The 22,166-nt window shown below is 42.3% G+C and overlaps 1 protein-coding gene across 2 annotated transcripts in view; it reads right to left on the bottom strand.

The window, feature by feature from the left end:
• LOC143729665 (disks large-associated protein 2-like) overlaps window positions 1–22,166 on the bottom strand; it is a 195,001-nt gene that overhangs the window by 67,586 nt on the left and 105,249 nt on the right. For both annotated transcript variants that reach the window (XM_077221001.1, XM_077221002.1), the window contains one exon: window positions 8,780–8,985. In XM_077221001.1, the coding sequence (XP_077077116.1) occupies window positions 8,780–8,985 (206 nt within the window). The remainder of the gene's footprint in view (window positions 1–8,779; window positions 8,986–22,166) is intronic.

The raw sequence follows: 22,166 nt of genomic DNA, 5'->3' as shown, positions 1-22,166 counted from the left end.
GAGGCGGGGCTTAGGGCGGAGTCTGCCTGGAGTCTTTTCCCTTCTGGGCTGTTTTCGATTGATCTGCAAAGCAACTTTCCTGTTGGTTCAGGAAATGTGTAATAGAATCAGAAACGGCCCTTTCTGTCGCTTAATTCATAATGCACACTCCCCTTTGGGATAGGTGCTTTATAGGCCTCTTTAGTATGACCCATGTTCAAGAACCTGATAAGTAGAAGTAGTCAGCCAGTGGGGTGTCACTTTTTGTTATCCCTTGCATACTGAAGTTAGCGCTGGAGTAAAGCATTATCTATGGCGGGTCCTGGAGAAGTGCCTTTATTTAAGTCAGGGTTGAGGTGGTTTATAACAGTATTTATAACAATATTAAGAGATTTTAAGTTCTAGAAACAAGTTGTGTGAAGCACTTGAAGTCCTTGAATTTCCCTCTCAAAAGATTGTACAAGCCCAGAAATGAAAAACAAAAAAATACAACGATTTCTGCCACATGATGTTTAATTAAAAAAGTTAGGTAGGAGCAAGTTCACCTAATCTACCCAATCAGTGCAAGGGGAGGCATGTATATCGAGATGTCTTACCTCTGTTCCACAACAGTTCCACAACAACTCCTCACTCTCGATTATTCCTATTCCAAATCTGATTATATGTAAGTGCGAACTCGTGAAAATACCATGATCACAGTTAGTATTACTACATTAAATCCATTGTGAATGTTGGTGATTTGTGGACTAGAACGCCTTTTATAACTTGTTCATTCATAGCACAATGTTTCTCCTGGTTACTGTCAGCGCTGTTTTATCTGATATGGTTTATAACAGAGAATTCTGCAGCAAACTGAATGCTTCTCACTAGATCTTGCAACAATGTTATTAATTCTGCATTTCATTTTCCATTTAATGTTTCTTTTAATTTTGTCTCCCAACAGAAATGGCAGCTCTTCTCAGTGGGCAACATGGTGGTGGTACCAGTGCAAACTCTAACAAAGTTTAGTCACACTGGCAGGAAAAAAATGTGCACAATGCGACCATTTCGTTGTAGCCCTGTACCCTGCAGCTGGGTTTAGAGCTTTGGTGTTCAGAGTTACTGGGCAAACTCCATTATGTCCTGCTCTAATTTGCCTCCATTTCCTGAGTAAGGCTAAGGATGTATGCTTACCCTTGGATGAGTGGCAATACAGAGAGTTGTAGCTTGAGGGGCTAATTACTGTGGTTTTTAGCACCTTGCATGCTCCTTTTGGTAGGATGCTCAAGTACCCTTTAGGGTAAAGCAGGGTGAGCTGAACTATGATGGGCAATTCAAAAGATTTCCTCAGTTTTGTTTACCTCCCTCCCCAACTGTTGTTGGGTCTTGAAGAAGTTGTGTATGCCCCCTTTTGTTGGGGTTCTTCTATAGGTCTCTTCAGAAGATTAGTATTATGAATTGATGAGTAGAGGTGGATCACCGTTGGTGTCCTTCCTTGTGATTGTAGAATTTTATAGTTTAGCCATTAACCATAGTGAGTCCTGGAGAAGGGCCTTTACTCAAGTCAGGGTATGAGATGTTCTCCACAACTTACTATAGGGCCGTTAAAATTAAGTATGCTCCGGTCCAGATGTGACCTGTGACCCAAACTGATTTATTATGAATAATGCAGAGAAAAGCTCAGAAACTGATGAGGTAGACATGTCCTCTCCAGCGCCAGCAGCCAATCCCCATTTTAAATTAACGCATATACCTAATTTTTCGTGATTTTGGTTCAACTTTGCTCTTTAAACCGGAAGAATGAAATAGCCCAGAAAAACAACAACAACAAAAAAACAACACTTTCCCTAAATAATAAACAGATCAAAGAGTGCTATTGTTGTATTCATTGATGTGCAACCTATACATATCTGTTAACAACTCAAAAAATGCCTTTTAGGGTTTCATGGCTCTTTTAGACATCTTTCAGTTGATGACGTCTTTCAGTCTAATGACGTCTAATTCAGGCACCTTTTTGTACTTGCGGGCACTCTGTGTGACGTCATGGACTCCAGTCTGCCAATGATAACTGCCATTTGTTTACACATGCTTCAGACACCGGACATGCTGATGCCGTTCCCCATAGCATCAACTCCATGACGCAGTGTCTCATTCCCCTTCTCAGGGAATTGGGTTGCAAACACAACCTGAGATGGTTTGCACCCTGGTGCAGCATAAATATACAACTTATATATTTTTTATCAGGTTTGAATATGCAAAAAATAAGAGTTGTTATTTACTTTGCCTCGTAACAATAAAACATAATCATCTGATTACAGTAAAGCATTACTTTAAAACGCGTTACACCAAACACTGCAGGCGTGCTTCATTGTCACTGTTTTTTAAACCAGGGAGACAATAGTGATATTAGATTCCCCAAAATACAATTAACAAACTCTGATCTGATCATGTTATCCTTGATATTCTTATGTGAATGGAAACAATAAAAAACACTTTAGTTCAGTAAAATTTTAGATGCTCTTGGCATAAACATTCTGAATTCTTTCGCAGACTACAGAGAATTTCATACCAGCATTTGCATTATAAGACATGGCTCTAATAAAACAATGGCATGCCTGAGATATTGCATCTGAGATTTACAGGTGCATGTAATGAGATGTCTTAATTAAATGTACCTAATGTTGTTTAGTGACGTATTATGCCCATAACATCTCATAGCGCACTTTAGATGCAGTCTCCCTGGGGCAATGTGGGTTAAGTGTCTTGCAGGAAGGGCACCATAGTGATAAATTATGAACTCAGCAACTCTCTAGTTCCTGAATCACACCTGCATGGGGCAGAATCTACAATCCCAAAACAAACATACACATGACTGCTGTCGCCATGCCTTTAAAAAAAATAAATCCCAATGAATTTTGTCGCTCTTAAATACTGAGATGGCATGAGTGAGTACTGTCATTTTTCTAGTTTTAAAGTGCACAGAGTAGTGACTGATGTACATTTGAAAAGAAGAGCTGTGAATGACAGCTGCTCAGTGTATCTCTCTGGAAAACCCAGACAAGATGTTGTTTAAAGTTGGTGTTGATTTTGGGTGGTTGCCAGGGAGTTGCTATACGGTTGTTAAAACATTCTGGTTTGCTATGGGGTTGCTAGAGGGCTTTGGCTGGTCCCATTTTAAACATCTCCAGCTACAGCTTCTGTATACTCTACCGGTCAAAAGTTTAGAATAATTAAGATGTTTTAATGTTATAATGTTTTAATTTTAAAAAAAATTGAATGTTTTCAAATGTTTAAAGTCTCTTATGCTCACCAAAACTACATTTATTTGCTCAACAAATACTCTGAAATGGTGTACACTACGTCAAAAAGTCCATGGGCCCTATCTTGCACCCGACGCAAATGACTTTGTAGACTGACGCATGTATCATTCCTATTTTGCACCCGCGCAAAGCGGACTTTTCCCTCCACAGACACACGTCGGTTAACTAAGAAATACACTTGCGCTCCCCGGGGCGGTTCAGCGCAAAGAGGAGGCGTGTTCCGGCGCAAACTTTCCCTCATGCTATTTTGCTGTTCTATAAAACAATTGCGCCACTGACCAGAAAAAAACTAGTCTAAAGTCAATGGCGCGTTGCGCGTACATTCAGATGCTATTTTAAGCGCGCATGCTTGACCATAATATAGAGTGTGAACAATGCGCATACAGTGTAGATGATTCTCTCATCTACACAGATGCATTTAACTTTTTGCAAATGATACATTATTATAAGGAAAAATATTAAAACACAAGGGAAATCATTGTTGTGTCCATGACGATGGGGAAAATAGGCATAAAGCTTACACATTTACCCAAATTATCATATGCATGTTTAACCGAAGCTAATTTGGGTGGGTTTGTCCCATCCCCAATGTCACTTCTCTTTCTTTTACGGCCCTGGCGAGAACATCGATCTCCTCGGCTGTGAACCGATTCTGAAGCGCGCCTGGTAAATGCGCCGTTATAATAGTATTGCGCCATGGAACAAGCGCACCTCGTTCATCATGCTCTTAAAGGGAATGTGATATAAAGCTCTTATTGGTTTGTTTCCCGTTACACCCAAACCACACCTATGAATAATGAAGCTACTTCAGACCAACCCCTTTTATATTTGTGCCAGGCGCAAGAGGCATTTATCCCGCCGGGAAAATAGCAACAGCGCCGGGATCCGCCCACAAAGTTACTTGGGCTTTGTGCTTTGACACTTGCGTTTCAGATCGTTAAAATAGGGCCCCATATGTTTGGCGTGTATAGATACATGCTTCAGACACTGGCTCACACAATGCGTTCCAAATGTTTCCAAACCATGACACGTGTTCCCCTCTCAGGATATGTAAACTAAGACAATTTTCTGATTTCCATTTGTTGTTTGTTAAAATCAGTATCGGGATCAGCCAAAAATTGCTATTCGTGCATCCCTAAATAAACCATCTATCTATAGTCACATTAACATAATTTTTTTATTGTATCTCGATTATTATATATATATATATATATATATGTTTTGTCCATTGTAAATCAAATTGAAGGATTTCTAGAGTAGGGCTGGGGCGGTATGGATTTTTTGTAACCGCGGTTGAAAAGCAAGATTTTCCCGCGGTATGGCGGTAAACCGCTTTAAATAGCCAGCACCCAAACCCGCCAACCCCCCCCCCCCCCCCAACCCCCCCCCCCCCCCCGACAGACTTTCGAGCACGCACCAGAAGTCCTTTTTGCTAGACAGACTTTGCTAAATATTGTCACCTACATCCGAAAAAAACGAGCACAATTTGAAATAGTCAAATTTTCATTTGAAGCAGTAATTTGGCATGAACCAATCACTGAATAGATTTCCTTATTTAAGAATATTCTCAGATACATTCGCATTGAATTCATTATTTTCAGGAGAATACATTATGTTCACATTGGAAATGAAAGAACACCTATTGCAACATGTCTTAATTACAAATATTATACTCCATATTTATGTTTACATAATATAGTGTTCTTTTTTATTTAATCTATGTCGATTATATGAAGAGTGAACAGCATGAGTAAGATAGGATCATAAGATGGGTCAGACACGATTTTGAACACTTTATTAAGTTTTGTTTAGTAGAAAGCCTTTCTTTAAATTAAATTTCTTTTTGTATAAATTGTACCTTAATTTTAATCACTGTTTCATTAACTAATTGCCTGGAATTTAGAAATAAGAAGCAAATAGCAGACTTATAATCAGGAGGACGTGGAAGCGCAGGTGCGATCTCTTTCGCGTGAACTGGAGCTCGTCTCATAAATGAACCGAAACTCGGCGTAGGCTGGGCCTAAATGTCTACTTTTAAACAAAATTCAAAACGAAATGATAACATTTTAGTCTACAGTAGCCTAGTCAGGTAAGGTCAGGTTTGCCGATGTGCGTTATAGGCTATTTACTTATTCATATTTATCCCTGTGCGCCGATCGGAGACGGAGTTCACTGCTGATATTCTGGGGATACAACATTGCCAATATACTAGGGACTTTAGCCTTTAAATATCTTTGCTGCATTGGGTCAGTGTTCTTTCTAGAACAGCCAAGAGCTTTCTAGCCTCGCGACAGCAGCGCCTCACATTGCTCATAGACCTTAAAACAGTCAGCGCCGCGGATGCGGTTTTCGAAAATTGATCAAAAAACGTTGGTGCATCAATATAATGCATGTAAGCCACAATATCATTAGACATGATCCATGTCATTAGAATCAATGAATCCATGTCATTAGACACAACGTGCACACATGTGCAGGCCAAGGTTATATATATATATATTTTTTTTTTTTTTTTGCGGTGATGACGGTGACGAGCTCAGACCCGCGGTCGGAGTCACGTGACCGCGGTATTGCGGTAATGCGGTAACCGTCCCAGCCCTATTCTAGAGTTGATAATAACTGATGTATGTACAATAGATCTCTTTCGGAACCTGACCATACCACAAAACAATCAGCAATATATTGCGCCCAATAATATGTGAACAAAAAGTATTGATGTAATCCCATTCAAATAAATTGACGTAGTTTGGAGCTATCAGAGTACCCATAGCCCTACCTTGGATTTGTAAATAAAATGTCTTTAATATTTTTATATTTTCATTACTCCAATTGTTTCATTACTTTTTTGTGTCATTACTCCATAAAATTTTGTGTCTTATTTGTCACATTGTCCTTCAGAAATCATTCTAAAATGCTGATTAGCTGCTCAAGATAAACATTTATTATTATGGTGAGTATAAGAGAATTCTTTCAAAAACATAAAAAAAATCCAATGAAAATGATTCCAAACTTTTGACCGGTAGTGTTAACCTGTCAAAAGAGTCACTGAAGACATTGCAGATGGACTTAAGTCTTATGTCTGGACTAACAACATCTAATCAAATATTTCTGCAATCCTTTTAGAATTACTTATATATTCCTTTCAATTACTTAGGGACCGTTCGGTATTTATGGAAAGGGCCACCGGAGGAAAATAGGGGAGGGTCATGTCTTTTTATTCTTTGTTGAGGGGAGGGTCATTCAACTTTTTTTAGTCTAGGGGGAGGGTCACCCAACTTTTGTATTCATGAAAACAGCAACATTTCAAAGTGGCTTGTTTGGTGCATATTTTTTCCATCTAGCTTTATGTAGCTCTCTCGGTCTCGGTCCCCCATCGCTATCAGATGGGTCTGACCCAACAATAATCCAGTTTGGCGCTGTCTGACAGTGCAAGCACTTCAGTATGCGCTCAGAGAAAGTGCATCATACATAACGCCAATTAAATGTTTACTCGGCATAGCTTTAAAGCACGAGCAAATAATGAACTTTTTTGATTGCGAATAAGTGCAGTGTCCTGTGAGTGTAACTCTACCGCGGCATTAACATGTGATATGAATGTACATTGAGTGTATTGGGACTGAGGCGCCAGAACTGCAGCTGATACCATATTATAGTTTCCATTCTTATTGGGTTTCCACAACAATATTAGTGAGTAAATCTACTGAAATTGCCACCATAACAGTGGAGTGTGATGTGTTAGACGTAGAGCTACCACATTTTTAAATTAGGCTACTATTAGAATTATTTGAAGTTAACATAGGCTAATACAATACGCAGACCTACACCAAAAAACTAGTTGAGGATAAATTCTTTAAAATTGGGCAATTCCAGCGTTATGGACGTGACATTTGCAATCAAAACTTGAAATATAAATGATCAGAAAATGCATTTAATACTGAAACGTCTGTTCATATATCCATACCCCCTTAATAAAGGAGTCAAGACATTAGACAAATATCAGTCTACACATGCGTTTTATATTTAATATGAGTGAAATACACATGTGACGTGACACAACAAATCTTTAACTTTTAGGTGGCAAAATATTTTTTAATAATTCTATGAATTACACTGCGCAAAACAAAAGTAGGCTAATAACCGGATGAAGAAGGGTCGGCCTCCACAGAACATAAAATATTATTTTTTATTTTATTTTTGTGTTCGCATTTATGAGGAAAAAAACAATGTTGCGGACGTGACAGTTCTCCGTTACGGACATGACCGCTCTGAAAGCGACTTTAAAACTTTCACAGAGACTTCAGAAGGCACAAAGCCTTTCTTTAAAGTAAATTTCGTTTATTTTTAATAATATCTTAATTATTGAAGGCGACACACTGACACAGAAAAACCTTGTTTATTAATAAACAATTAAAATCTCTCCTTGCTATATTTGACATATTCATAATCATTACTTTTGCCGGTTCTTTGTGGCAGCTTTTAGACACTTTATTGGGAGCTCCACGGTCACCCTCGTTACATGAACGCGTCACCACTGCATCAGCACCGAAAACATGATTATTTTTTTTTTAAATCTAAAATAAAAATTCATGATACGAACCGAATTGTAGGTTTGGTCTATCGTTACAGCCTTAGTAAGATGAGAAAGCAGGAGTTTGTCATGGTTGTAAACAAAAACAATGGCTATCTGAACATCTTTGCCAAGCGCAAACAAGTAGCCTACGTAATCAATAAATTATCGGGGAGGGTCATGCCTTTTTTCACAATCATTTTGGAGGGTCATAGAAAAATTAATTACTGGCGAAGGGAGGGTCAAGTCTTTTTTGACTACAGATCTCAAAACTCCTCCGGTGGCCCCTTAAATAAATAACGAACAGTCCCTATAATTCTTTACTATTCTACTGTAATATGTATATACTCTATATACAGTGTGTTTCCAGGGCTAAAAGTGCCAATATTTGAAAATATGCTGATGACAACAACACACTAAGTTAAAATAATTTAAAAGAAGCAGATGTTAAGAGAAGCATATGAACTGAAGCATATATACCAAAAGCATATGCAGATACGATGTACAATAAAGCACATAAACTGATCCAACTGTTTGTAACAAAACAATCCCTCCATATTGCACTTCATATTCCAAACCACCCAGAGCCCAAACTGATCATGCACCACAACCACAAACAATTTCTGTTTCAACAAAATCTGAGGTACAAACATAATATGGAATATATAACATACAGTACAAAATTCCTCTGCACATTAATAGTGTTCTGCACTCAGCCCATCAGACACCAACATCTACCCTTAAAAACTAGAGAAAACCAGCTAATTCTAAATAGTGCTTCTGCAAACACACCTTGGAAAGAGCTCAAGCTTCTACAACCGAGAAGAAGAAAAGAAAGATAGATAAGGCAAGGAGAATAAACAACAGACAGGCAGTCAGTGTGTGCAAAACGCAGCGTTGAAAATGAGAACAATCAAGATCTAATCAGACTTACCTTTGGGTGTCTATATGTGGCCTCTGCAAGGCTGATTTGAGGATAAGGGCATCAGACCGCACAGTCTTCTGAGGTGACATCTTGGGGCTGGTATCAGACTCACCGCTATCCTCATCTCCCATGGCTTTGACGTAACTACTGCTCCGCATCCGGCGACATGGAATCTCCTCCTCCCCTGGATAACCTCCCCACTCATCCTGAGGCACCTGCAGATAAACAAACACACACCATCAAAGCCTGTATACGCACATAGAGCGAGAGGATACCGCACCTTTCATCACACATCACGTCAAGCTGTTCGTTAATTCCACCAGCTGCACATACCTTCCCGCCAATGCAACCATCAGAATTAGAGAGGAATTCCAGGAACTCCCAGTGGCTTTATTATTGGCAAGTATAAAAATGTAAATAAATAAATAAATCACTTTTTTTATTGGCATTTATTTAATTAAATGTAACAATACATTGAATTATTATTTAAATTAGTAAGAAGGTAGTTGGTGAATGGATTAAGAAAAGCAGTTTAAAAGTTGCTTTTAAAAATGATTTGATGGATTATTTATTGTTATATTTATTGAAAATGTAAAAAATGAATTCAAAATAAAATCTGTTTAAAATTTGTCTATCCACTGATGAGCCAAAATATTACACTGGACCGTGGAGCAGAGGAAGAAGGTTGCATGGTCCCGTTTTCTTTTACATAACGTGGACTGCCGTCTACGTGTGTGCCGTTTACCTGGGGAAGTGATGGCACAAGGATACACCGTGGGATGATGACAAGCCGGTGGAGGGAGTGAGATGCTCTAGGCAATGTTCTGCTGGAAAGCCCTATGTCCGGCCATTCATGATGGGTGTAAATTTGACATGTTCCACCTGCCTAAACAATGTTGCAGACCAGGTACCCCTAGGGCCTAAAACTAACTGTTTGCCACACCTGCCAATGGCCAGTGACTTCAGAAAATTTACCGGCCATAAATATCCTTTACCGGCAATGAAACGGTAATGACATAAAAACGTCTCAGGTTACGTATGTAACCCTGGTTCCCTGAGAGGGAACGAGACGCTGCGTTGAGACGCGGTGGGAACGCTCTGCATGATTGCGTCGTGAAGCACGTGTATAATCAGTCCAATGGAAGAGCGAGACGTCATAGGCGGTGACGTCATAGACCAGGAAGCTATAAAGCACACCAGAAAACAGACCGCGACAGCTTCTGAAAAAGCCTGAAGCAAGTCGATCAGGGCATGCAGGAAGTATGGCGGGAGAACGCAGCGTCTCGTTCCCTCTCAGGGAACCAGGGTTACATACGTAACCTGAGACGTTCCCTTTCAAGGGAACTCGAGCTGCGTTGAGACGCGGTGGGAACCCCATACCCACTACGCCATAACACAAATGCCCGTTCTGTGTGAAGTCCTTGCGCACACTAGAAGCAAGCAACCTAGCCCCGGGAGTGGAGAGGTGTAGGTCATAAAATCTGACAAATGTATGAGGTGAGGACCAGCCTGCCGCATTACAAATATCCTGAAGGGAAACACCCGAAATTAAAGCCTAGAGGCAGCCATACTCCTAGTAGAATGGGCCTGAACAGCCACAGGTGAACGCTGTCCGGCCGCTTCATAAGCAAGTGAGATAGCCTCAACTACCCACTTGCTCATTATCTGTTTAGATGCAGGGCAACCTATCTTAGGTTACCCGAAGCAGACAAATAATTGTTCTGATAAACGCCACTGAGCAGCTCTGTGGACCTAAGCATCCAAAGCCCGGACAGGGCATAACAGATTTAGGATTTTCCTGATCTGGGGTATTAAAGGTGGAGGACAGAAGGCCTGGAGCACAAATGACCGCACATTTAGTAGGGACCTAGAAATACAACCCGATCTGGGGTGAAGAAATACTACCACCAACCAGGTGCAAATCCAAGTACGTGCAGGCCTCAGCCTCATGTACCACGGAGAAGACGAAATTAGGGATCTCTCCTCAGAGATAGCCCAGCAAAGAAACATTCATTACAGAAATCAAGTACTGTACCAAAAAGGGCAGAAACGAGATTCAGAAGGCGTTCTCTGCACCAGGCAGATAACAGCATATTAGTCTTCTCGTGGAGGGAGCTCTAGACTGGAGTATGATCTCCACGACCTCGGTCGAGAAACCTGAATCTATGAGCTGGGCCCCCTCAGAGGCCGAGCCCACAGTATCCACAACTCCAGAGCTCCCAGGAGCAAAGATATCGGGAAAAGCGTATAGGTGTAGTGGCAACCACACCTATTACCTTACATCCAGTCCAAGCGGAGCTGGATGCGTGAGGGAGAAACACAAGGGCAAAGCATTGTACAAGCGATGCGAAAGGTCGACTTGTAGTTTGACCGAAGTTCTCCCTAAGAAGCTCCACCACCTCGGGGTGAACTCTCCATTCCCCGGGCCACAGCCCCTGCCTCAACAGGATATCTACTCTGATATACGAGACCATCAGTGTGTTGTCCGGACCCTTCGCCGACCAACCACTCATGATTGCCCCCGACTTGTGAGGGAAACATCCGTCGATAGCATTATGCGTCGACAAGAAGCCCCCAACACTGGGCCTGGGCGAGGAACCAAGGTTCTTCCACATGACCGAAGCACGAAGGCATAGCCGCGTGACCTTGATCATGCGAAAACGGATTTCCCCTCAGAGAAAACCCCTTGGTCCCGACCCACCACTGCAGGGGTCTCATGTACAGAAGGCCAAAAGTAACTACGTTGGACGCAACTGCCATGAGCCCCAGCCAAAGACCGTTCACCGAGCGGCCACTCATGACCGCCCCCCATCCTGTGAGGGAAGCATCCGTCGATAGCGTGACGCGTCGACAAGAAGCACCCAGCACTGGGCCCTGGGCGAGGAACCAAGGTTTCTTCCACATGACCGAGGCACGAAGGCATAGCCGCGTGACCTTGATCATGCGAAAAACGGATTTCCCCTCGGAGAAAACCCCTTGGTCCCGAGCCACCACTGCAGGGGTCTCATGTACAGAAGGCCAAAAGTAACTACGTTGGACGCAACTACCATGAGCCCCAACAGTCTCAGAGACTGTTTGCAGTGAGTGACTGACCTAGTTTTACATTCTTTACGGCTGTGAGAATCGCAGAAATACGTGCAGGAGACAGACGTGCTTGCATTGTTGTCGAATCCCATAATACACCTAGAAAGTGGTCCTCAAGCTGGGAGGAGTACACTCTTTTTGGTGTTGAGCCGCAACCCCAACCTCCTTATGTGGGACAGAACGACATCTCGATGTTGAACTGCCAAAAGCTCGGACTGAGCTAAAAATCAACCAATCGTCGATATAATTTAATACGCGAATGCCCTGGAATCTCAGAGGAGCCAGAGCTGCATCCACGCATATTGTAAAAGGTGTGGGGTGATAACCTAGGCCGAATGGAAGAACCCGATACTGGTATGCTTCGCCCCTGAAAGCAAACCTCAGGAACCTCCTGTGATGAGGATGGATAGATAAGTAAGCGTCCTTTAACTCTATTGTGACAAACCAGTCCTCGGACTGAATCTGTGACACAATCATATTTAGCGTAAGCATAATATGCTGTTTAATTGACGCAGGTCTAGAGTAGGACGCAACCCCTCATCCTCTTTCGGAACAATGAAGTAATGGCAGTAAAACCCTGACTGTCTGCCGGGAGGAGGAACCCCTTCTACAGCTCCTTTTGCAGAAGTGTCAGTACTTCCTGCTCCATAACCAAAGCCTGCTCGGGGTCCACCACAGTGGGGAGGACCCCTAGAAATCTGGGCGGACAAGAACCGAATTCTGAACCCTTTTCTATAGTTTGCAGGACCCACCGAGAAATATGTGGCAGTAGTTTCCACGCTGCCAGAAATTCTACTAGGGGAACCAGTCTCTCAAGACTGGCCTCTGGATTTGGTTGAACAGTCAGTACGGTGCCCTGAAGCGGCGAACCGGCAGGGAACAACCGAACTGACCGTTCTACGACCCTCCTCGGAGGATCGTATGGGGACGCTGACACCTCGGTGCCCTGAACGGCGAACCGGCAGGGAACAACCGAACTGGCAGCGCTGCGACCCTCCTCAGAGAGTCGCACCCCAGAGGGCGCCGAGGAGAAACGATTTCTCAAAACCGTCCCTGCCCCGGAGGAGCCCTCAGAAGCTTTATTAGAGATGACAGTCCTCAGATCTTGCCTCCCTTTAAATAACTTAGTTCCAATGACCCTCCTCGGAGGATCATTGGAAAAAGCAGGCACCTCGGCACCCTGAAACGGCGAACCGGCAGGGAAACCGAACTGACTGCTCTACGACCCCCCTCGGAGGATCGTTTGGGGACACTGACACCTTGGTGTCCTGAACGGCGAACCGGCAGGAAAACCGAACTGGCAGCGCTGCGACCCTCCTCAGAGAGTCGCACCCCAGAGGGCGCCGAGGAGAAACGATTTTCTCAAAAACCATCCCTACCCCGGAGGGGACCACCCTTTAGAAGCCTGATAGCCTCGGCATCAGGGCTTCCTATTGTCCAAGCTTTTTTAGAGATAAAATAGTCCTCCTTTTTTTTTTTTTTTTTTTTTTTTTTCTCTTTCTTTTTTTCCTTTTGTATCCTATTATTTTTCGAGAACTGACTGTGGCATGCTCCACTCCCAAATAGTAACAAAAAGCTGATGTGTGTGTCCCCACCCGTGATATAACATGGGCAGGGAACAACACAAAAGCTGCTTGCTCTCTTTTGCCATAATATATATATATATTGCAACTTGACAGACAACAATAAATATGACAAGTACAGAATACACAGATCGCTTGCTGAAGGCAACAGAAGCTGTCGCGGTCTGTTTTCTGGTGTGCTTTATAGCTTCCTGGTCTATGACGTCACCGCCTATGACGTCTCGCTCTTCCATTGGACTGATTATACACGTGCTTCACGACGCAATCACGCAGAGCGTTCCCACCGCGTCTCAACGCAGCTCGAGTTCCCTTGAAAGGGAACTTTAGATACCAGTGATAATTCACAATTTACTATTCCAATGTGATACCACAGCTAAAACTACTAGCCAAACTAATGTAAATATAAATTGTAAATACACAGTCAGTAGTAAAATAAAAACATATAATCAAATTACAAGCCAAAGCACAAATAAATACAATATAACAAAGATACAAATGAAATAAACAGTGTTTTTCAGGTAGGTCTGACAGTAGTTTTCAGGTACAGAAATATAATAGTAAGCAAATGTAAAATAACTGCATAGTCTTCACTATATAAATGAAACATCCTTATTAATGAATTAAAGTTACAAAAGTTACTCAGTCAAGAGCAGTGAGTGATTTTTTCCTTTGTCCTTTGTTGTTTGATTAACATTAAAAACAGAGAGCAGCAGGAATATTGCTGTCACTTTAGAATCTGATATACTTTTACTGTAGACGTGTTCAGTTCCTCAACTGCTCACATACACTTAAGACATAACCAACTATGTTTACAAGGATACGTGCTATTTTTTTACATAATTTGCTGTGAATTTGTCTGCTCAAGTCCAAGAAGACATGAAAGAGAGCTCAGTTTAGTATTCACACACTGTCTAAGACGTGGGTTTCTGGGTCAGCGCTTCGGATGTTTGCGCACCCAAAACTTTCCACACAGCGTGGGAGTAACAAAATTTTGAGTTTTGAATATTGACAAGGCTTAAATATTCTATATATTCTATAAATATCATATATAAAACACCGTTTTATATTGGGCTCCACGATTAATCAAAGTTAAATAGCACAATTTGGCAAGGGCTAGGATTATTTTATGCGCAGCTTGTCAGTGCAGCACGGCTCTGTTATCAGTAGTAAATGCTCAGTAGTAAAAGCCAGAGAGCGCTCTCACGCAGACACACCAAATATGCACCACAGAAGTAGAAAACCCAGGTCATTCCAAGAAAACCCAATGGGCATCATTCTACCTCTGTAGCTGAATAATCAGAAGATTGAAACGGTTTGATTGATTAAGCATGACATTTACTACTGATCACAGAGCTGTGCTGCACTGACAAGCTGCACATAAAAAAATAATCGCAGCCTTTGTGATTTCATAATCGCGATAAGCCAAATTGGTTTAAACTTGATTTCATGTTAATTGCAATTAATCGTGGAGACCTAGTTTCATATACTCGCCAATGCCGCTTTGTACTCGCATTTGGAGCTTGGCGAGTGTTCATTTTATGTGTCTTAATGTATGTATATTAACATCAAGTAATTTTAATTAATTAATTATTTAGTTTTAATTACATTTTTAGACATTTTGAAAATGGTTTATTTGTCAATTTTTCCTCATTAATGCAATGATATTTGAGTCATTGTTATTTTTATGTGGCTCTCATATCCCTCCAAAAACAGAGACCAATTAGCAACAGGATATGAAGAGCTGAGTCAGAGAGCTTTGGACCCAAAGAAAACATGGATCCCACACATGCTTATCTTTCCGTCTCTTGGTAGTAATTAGATAGACTCATTTATTTTGGACTAATTTAGTCGTATCAATACATTATGTCTTTTGTATTCTAGAAGAAATTATTTAATAGAAATAGGTTAATAGCGGACTGGGATTCAGCATGGTTGTATTATGCAGGTTTAAAGAGAATATAAAATGATACTGTATAAATGACTAGTGGAAGCACACAGTTCTCTTTAGGGCAGTAATTGTTTCACAGGGTGACAGCAGTAAAATAATAATTTTACCTGTGATAAATCACATGCTTTCAGATGGCAAGTAATTCATGCTGGAGTTGCTATGTAATTTTATTAAGTTTAGTACGTACACAATACAGAAAGTTGTCACTCCTAAGTACTTAAACCCGGTATACACACAAAAAATGGCTGTTTATGATAATGAAACATTCTACAATGGAACTTACATAAAAAACAAAAACAAATAGCTAACAAACAGCTCCATTATTTGCTCACACCCCATGTGAAAAAGAGGTACACTTTAACAGACTTTTAAAAAGAGTACTAATATAAATAATAAACTTTAAGGGATAGTTCACCCAAAAATGAAAATCATCCTTTAGACAACTCACCCTGCTGTTGTTCAAATGCTGTATGCCCTTCTTTCTTTTTCAGACCACAAAAGGAGACTTAAAAAAATAAAAAATGTCCCTCTCACGCTCGCCTTTATATAATGGCAGTGAATAGCAACCAGCATCAAGCTTTAAAAAAAACAAAAAACACTTCATTCTATTCACTGCCATTATATGAACGAGCATGAGTGGGACATTTATCAGGATGTGAAGAGGGTAACAAAAAGGGCTTATAAAAAACAAGGCTTACCTTTAATTCACTTTTATTTATTTTTTACTGTAGACACTTTTATTTACAGAAAAGTAAAGAGAAAAACAGTAGAAAACGGTGTGAGAGAGAGTGGGAACAGAATCAGGAAATGTTGCGAGCCAGATTCAAACTCTGTATACTATATACACGCTAGCTCATGGTATGTCATGTAAACTGCGATCGTAGCTCATGTCTCCTTTTAAATGTCATATTCTGGCCATAGACAGTTCCCTAACGTAAAATATGATTTAAAGCAGAACACTGGCATAACAAAATGACTGTACTCAAGCTTATTGGCAGGAAATCTGCAGTGAGAAAAAAATGGGTCAGTGAACCTAAAGACCTCTTAACCTTTAAAAAAATCTCTTGCATCCGAACACAGCATTTGTTAACACCTCCAGTTTTGTTTTCAAGGGAGATGGTGTTATAAAATTGTGTAGGATGTAGCCATAGCAACCACAAATGAATAAACATTAACACAACATGCATATGTAACAGTGCAGCTAAGACTTCAGATGAGAAATAGAGATTGTTTATACCGGAGGTAATCAGAGCAATTTATTAAAAGGAAAACAATTGCGATAACTCAACAAGGAAAATACAGAGGAATAAATACGTTTGTGAACCCTTTGAAAATAGCTGATTTTCTCCATTTAATACTCATAAAATGTGGTCTGATCTTCATCCAAGTCACAACTATAGACCAACACAATCGAACTAAACTAATAACAAACAGTTGTACAGTAAAAACACAAAGCATGGTTTCTAACAAATCTGGTCTTCCCAAGAAAGAGAAGATAGTGTGAATCATGGCTCAATCTCTCACTGCAAAAAAAAAAAAAATATAACCAATGTTATGACAACATATGTTTTACATTACTTTCACTCATTAAAATAAGCTAAGCAAATTTCTTAACGTTTATAACTTTTTTTAAGTTATACAAGAGTCAACTCATTTTTTAAAGTCAGTTTAATGTAAATTAAGTTGAAATGACTTATACAGCGAAGTTGATTGTACTTATAAATTTAAGGCACCAACTTTTTTACAGTGCAATAGCTTAAAATGCATTAAAGAGATGTAAAAGGTTATACAACCTGGGTGTTCATAATCCAGGGCCTGAATTTCGTTTTGGAAAATAGGGGGGAAATCCCCCTTTAGGTTATTCTTAACCCCCCTTTATTCGCATTTTACAATGGGGTCATTTTTTTTTTGTTTACACAACAAAATGTTGTGATTTCAATCTTTGAATTAAATTGAAAAAAGTAGCACAAATAAATACATGAAATAAACTGAAAAGTTTAGGTCTAATAACACTAGTATTCAGAAATACTACAGAAACGGAAAAAAGTAGGCTAATCAAATGTAAAATAACACGGAATAGTCTTTTAGTCCTGTATAATTTGAATACTTAGGCTATTAATCCTGATTCCTTACAATTAATGCTATCTTTTGTTGTTTTATATACAATAATGATAGACACATTTTAGGCTACTCTCACTTTAAGAGCTAGTGCACGGATCCAACGTTCACATGTTGCGTGTAAAGTGCAGTCCGCGCCACTTTCTCTTCTTTTAAAAAGGGCTCCCTGTTGCAATCATGAGCCACGTTCTCAATGAAGACGAAGACGTTTCAGTAAAGGACGAGCGCGCAAAAGACGTAACGTGAACGGCCCATACTGCATTATCTTTTTGTATTATTTTTTAAGACATAACCGATTGTGTATGAGAGGATACTCCCCAAGACCGGAATTAAGACAATGTTGTGTGCTTTTGACCGTTAAAGTGCTATAATTCGCGAAAAAGAACTCAGTTTTGTTACTCACGAGCTGTTTGTTATGCGGTTTAAAATCGCTTGAATGTTTAAATAGGTAAGACTTAAAAAGAGGCACAACTTATAAACATTAGTGACGATGCAATGGCCCGATTATGCAAGTGACATTTCCATTATATGTCCTGACTCCTGAAACGCGAGAGTCTAGAATCACCGCAGAATCACCAGAATCATTGGCAGAATCACTCACGCTGTTTGTGAAATTGCGTCTCGCATAAAGTTTTAAAATGACTGATTTGATCTTATAATCTGTTAGGTTAAATTCACTCATAGGCCTACATGCTAGATTGAATGAATGTTTGCTGGAATTTCCCGCATTATAAACACAAGACCTGCGGGAATGATTAAAATGATGCGCAATACCCGCAATCCCGCACCGAAATTCGAGCCCTGATAATCCATTTTAAGCGACCCTGTGTACAAATGCAGAAAATTTGGAATGTTTCTACTGACCCTTGAAGCGGACATCTTACAGGGCATTTTACAATGGGGTAATTTTTTTTTGTTTACACAACAAAATGTTGTGATTTCAATCTTTGAATTAAATTGAAAAAAGTAGCACAAATAAATACATGAAATAAACTGAAAAGTTTAGGTCTAATAACACTAGTATTCAGCGCTATTGACTTGCCTTGTGTAACACATTTTGAGAGACAGAGAGGACGCGGCATTGGCAGAATCACTCACGCTGTTTGTGAAATTGCGTCTCGCATAAAGTTTTAAAATGACTGATTTGATCTTATAATCTGTTAGGTTAAATTCACTCATAGGCCTACATGCTAGATTGAATGAATGTTTGCTGGAATTTCCCGCATTATAAACACAAGACCTGCGGGAATGATTAAAATGATGTGCAATACCCGCAATCCCGCACCGAAATTCGAGCCCTGATAATCCATTTTAAGCGACCCTGTGTACAAATGCAGAAAATTTGGAATGTTTCTACTGACCCTTGAAGCGGACATCCTGCAAAGATCACTGTAAGAACACAATGGGCAATGTCGCGTGCTCATTGGCTGCCCTGCGGGCAACTGCTGCAGCCTACCAGTGAGCCCGGTGTGACGTCACGCCCAATGAAGGGCGCCCGCGCCTTCATATGCGTCACAGCCCGCCAGAATGGGCGTGGCTTAGCGTATAAAAGTAGGGGCTGTAGGCTGAATTCACTGGTTTTTCGTCGACTGAAGCGAAGTCGCTAGTGGCGCGAGCACGGCCGGTTACGCAATACTCGTTCCCTCTCTAGAGAGAACCAAGGTTACGTTAGTAACCGAGTATCGTTCTCTTACGAGAGGTTCTCTCGTATTGCGTAAGTTTAGCTTACACTACGGGAACACTTTGTCAATGCCGTGCGTGCCAAGCATCCACCATGAGACCCCGAACTTTAAGGGGAACCCCATAAGTGGAAAAAATAAGGTGGCCAGCCACGTGGGCCAACACTTGTACATAAGCACACATAGGGAATACAGAGCAGCGCGCCGGTCTGTATAGGCACATGGCACATACCCTACTAGTGCAGCTCAACCAGGAGAGCTGAGTCACGTGAGAGTGATCTGAGCAGAATACACATCTCCTTCAAACTGATAAAAGTTTAGGAACTTCTAGGTTATAAAACCTGACAAAGGTAGACGGAGAGCTCCAGCCCGTCGCTACACATATGTCATGGATAGAAATCCCACTGGACCACGCCCACGATGAGGCCACGCCTCTCGTGGAATGAGCCCTGATGCCCAGAGGGCATTGCACACCTTTTGACGCGTAAGCAGCTGCTATAGCGTCCACTATCCATCTGGACGGGCTCTGTTTCGAGGAGGCGAGACCCTTGGTGCGCCCAACAAACGAAACAAAAAGCTGTTCTGAACGCCTGAAGGAGGCGGAGCGCGTAATGTAAAATCTCAGCGTCCTGACAGGGCAGAGGAGATTCACCGGAGATTCTGGCAGAGCTGACAGCGAAATAACTTGCGCTCTGAATGGAGTGTCCATCACTTTAGGAACATAGCCATGTCTAGGTCTGAGGATGACTTTAGAGTCATTCGGCCCGAACTCAAGACACGTCACGCTGACAGACAGCGCATGCAGGTCCCCCACAAGTTTTACTGATGACAGTGCAGTCATAAAGACGGTTTTCAGTGATAGATATTTCAACCCCACAGAGTCTAGTGGTTCAAATGGAAAGGCTTTCAGGGCCTCGAGGACCAATGAAAGATCCCACATAGGAACCGACGGGGGGCGGGGCGGGTTAATCCTTCTAGCTCCTCTAAGGAAGCGGATGACCAACTCATGTCTTCCCAGTGACTGGCCGTGCGTCGATTCTGCGAACGCTGCCACGGCCGCCACGTATACTTTGAGCGTGGATGGGGACCTCCCCTTATCCCACAGCTCTTGTAGGAAGGTGAGCAGATGCGCCAACCCGCATGTCCGTGGGTCCAGACCTATGTCGGTGCACAATCCGGAGAACACCGACCATTTAGATGCGTAGAGCCTTCTCATTGGAGGAGCTCTAGACTGCGTGATCATGTTCATCACTCCTTCTGGCAGGGCAACGAGTACCCATTGATCAACCATGCGTGCAGAGACCAGCGCTCTGGATGGGGATGTCAGATCGTGCCAGATCGCGGAGCTTTAAGTGACAGCCGTGCTAGTTCCGGGAACCAAATCTGATTCTCCCAACGCGGGGCTATGAGGAGCACCGAGTGGTGCGTTTCCATGATTCTCTTGATCACCTGTGGTAACAGAGAGACCGGAGGGAAAGCATATAGCGGGAGGCTGGGCCAAACCTGGCCCAGCGCGCCCTCGTCCTTCGAGAAGAACGTCGGGCATTGAGCGTTGTCTTTTGACGCAATTAGGTCGACTTCCGCTCTGCCGAATAGGCGCCACAGCTTCTGGACCGTTTGGGGGTGCAGGGACCATTCCCCTGGGGGAACATTGTCCCTGTACAGTTTGTCTGGGCCGGCGTTCAAATGGCCAGGCACATGCGCCGCCCTCAGCGAACGCAGGTGCATCTGAGACCAAATAAGGAGGTGTTCCGTCAGATTGCAGAGATTTCTGGATCTGACACCGCCCTGACGGTTTACATAGGATACCACAGACATGTTGTCCGAGCGGACAAGAACATGTTGGTCCTGTATGAACGGGAGGAAGCGCTTCAGCACGTTCTCGACCGCTATCATTTCCAGACTGTTTATGTGAAAACACTTCTCTTGGTCTGACCACTGGCCGAAGACCGGTCGGCCCTCGAACAGCGCGCCCCAACCCGTGTTGGACGCATCTGTCGAAATGACTTTCCGATAAGAGATGGTTCCCATCATCACTCCTTGCTGGTACCAGTCGGCTACTAACCAGGGCTGCAGAGCCGCTATGCGGGTCTGAGTCACTCTGATTTTCTGTCCGCCAGAAACCCAGGCTCGGCGGGACGCGCGAGCATTCAACCATCGTTGGAGCGGATGCATGCGCAGTAGGCCCAGCTGAAGCACCGCTGCAGCTGATGCCATACAGCCCAACATCCTTTGAAATGTTTTCAAAGGGAGAAAGCTGCCCTTCTGGAAAGATGCGGCTAGGTGGCGAACACGGCGTGCGCGCTGTGTCGATAAACGAGGCGTCATGGTCACCGAGTCCAGTTCTATTCCTGAAAAGGAAATTGACTGGCTGGGCAGTAATGAGCTTTTGGTTCAGTTGAGCGTGAGACCCAAGCTTTCCAGGTGACTGAGAAGCACTGTTCTGTGGATAGCAGTTCTGTCTCTGACTGTGCCAATATCAGCCAATCGTCCAGATAGTTCATTATTCGCAGCCCCTGACTTCTCAGGGGGGTGAGCGCCGCGTCCATGCACTTCGTAAATGTACGGGGTGCTAGGGACAGGCCGAACGGCAGGACGGTGTATTGATATACCTGACCGTCGAAGGCGAATCTCAAAAATTGCCAGTGACGGGCTATTATCTGAATCTGAAAATAGGCATCCTTCAGATCTAGAGAAATAAACCAGTCCCTCGGGCGAACGTGCGCGAGGATTTTCCTGGTCGTTAGCATTTTGAACGGTCTTTTCGCAAGCACTTTGTTCAAATGTCTCAGATCTAGGATAGGTCTGAAGGCTCCGTCCTTCTTGGGTACGAGAAAATATCGGCTGTAAAAACCTGACTCGCTCAGAGAAGGCGGTACCTTTTCTATAGCCCCTTTGCACAGCAGCTTTGCTATTTCTGCGTGAAGTAGGTGTGCTACTTCCACATTCACTATCGTCGCGGTCCGGGCTTGAAAGCGCGGGGG

Source organism: Siphateles boraxobius, unplaced genomic scaffold, assembly GCF_051911475.1.
Source record: "Siphateles boraxobius isolate OS27281-9 unplaced genomic scaffold, OSU_SipBor_1 8, whole genome shotgun sequence".
NCBI classification, from domain to species: Eukaryota; Metazoa; Chordata; class Actinopteri; order Cypriniformes; family Leuciscidae; genus Siphateles; species Siphateles boraxobius.
The sequence above is the reverse complement of the archived record's forward strand: the minus strand, read 5'-3'. Positions and strand labels throughout refer to the sequence as shown.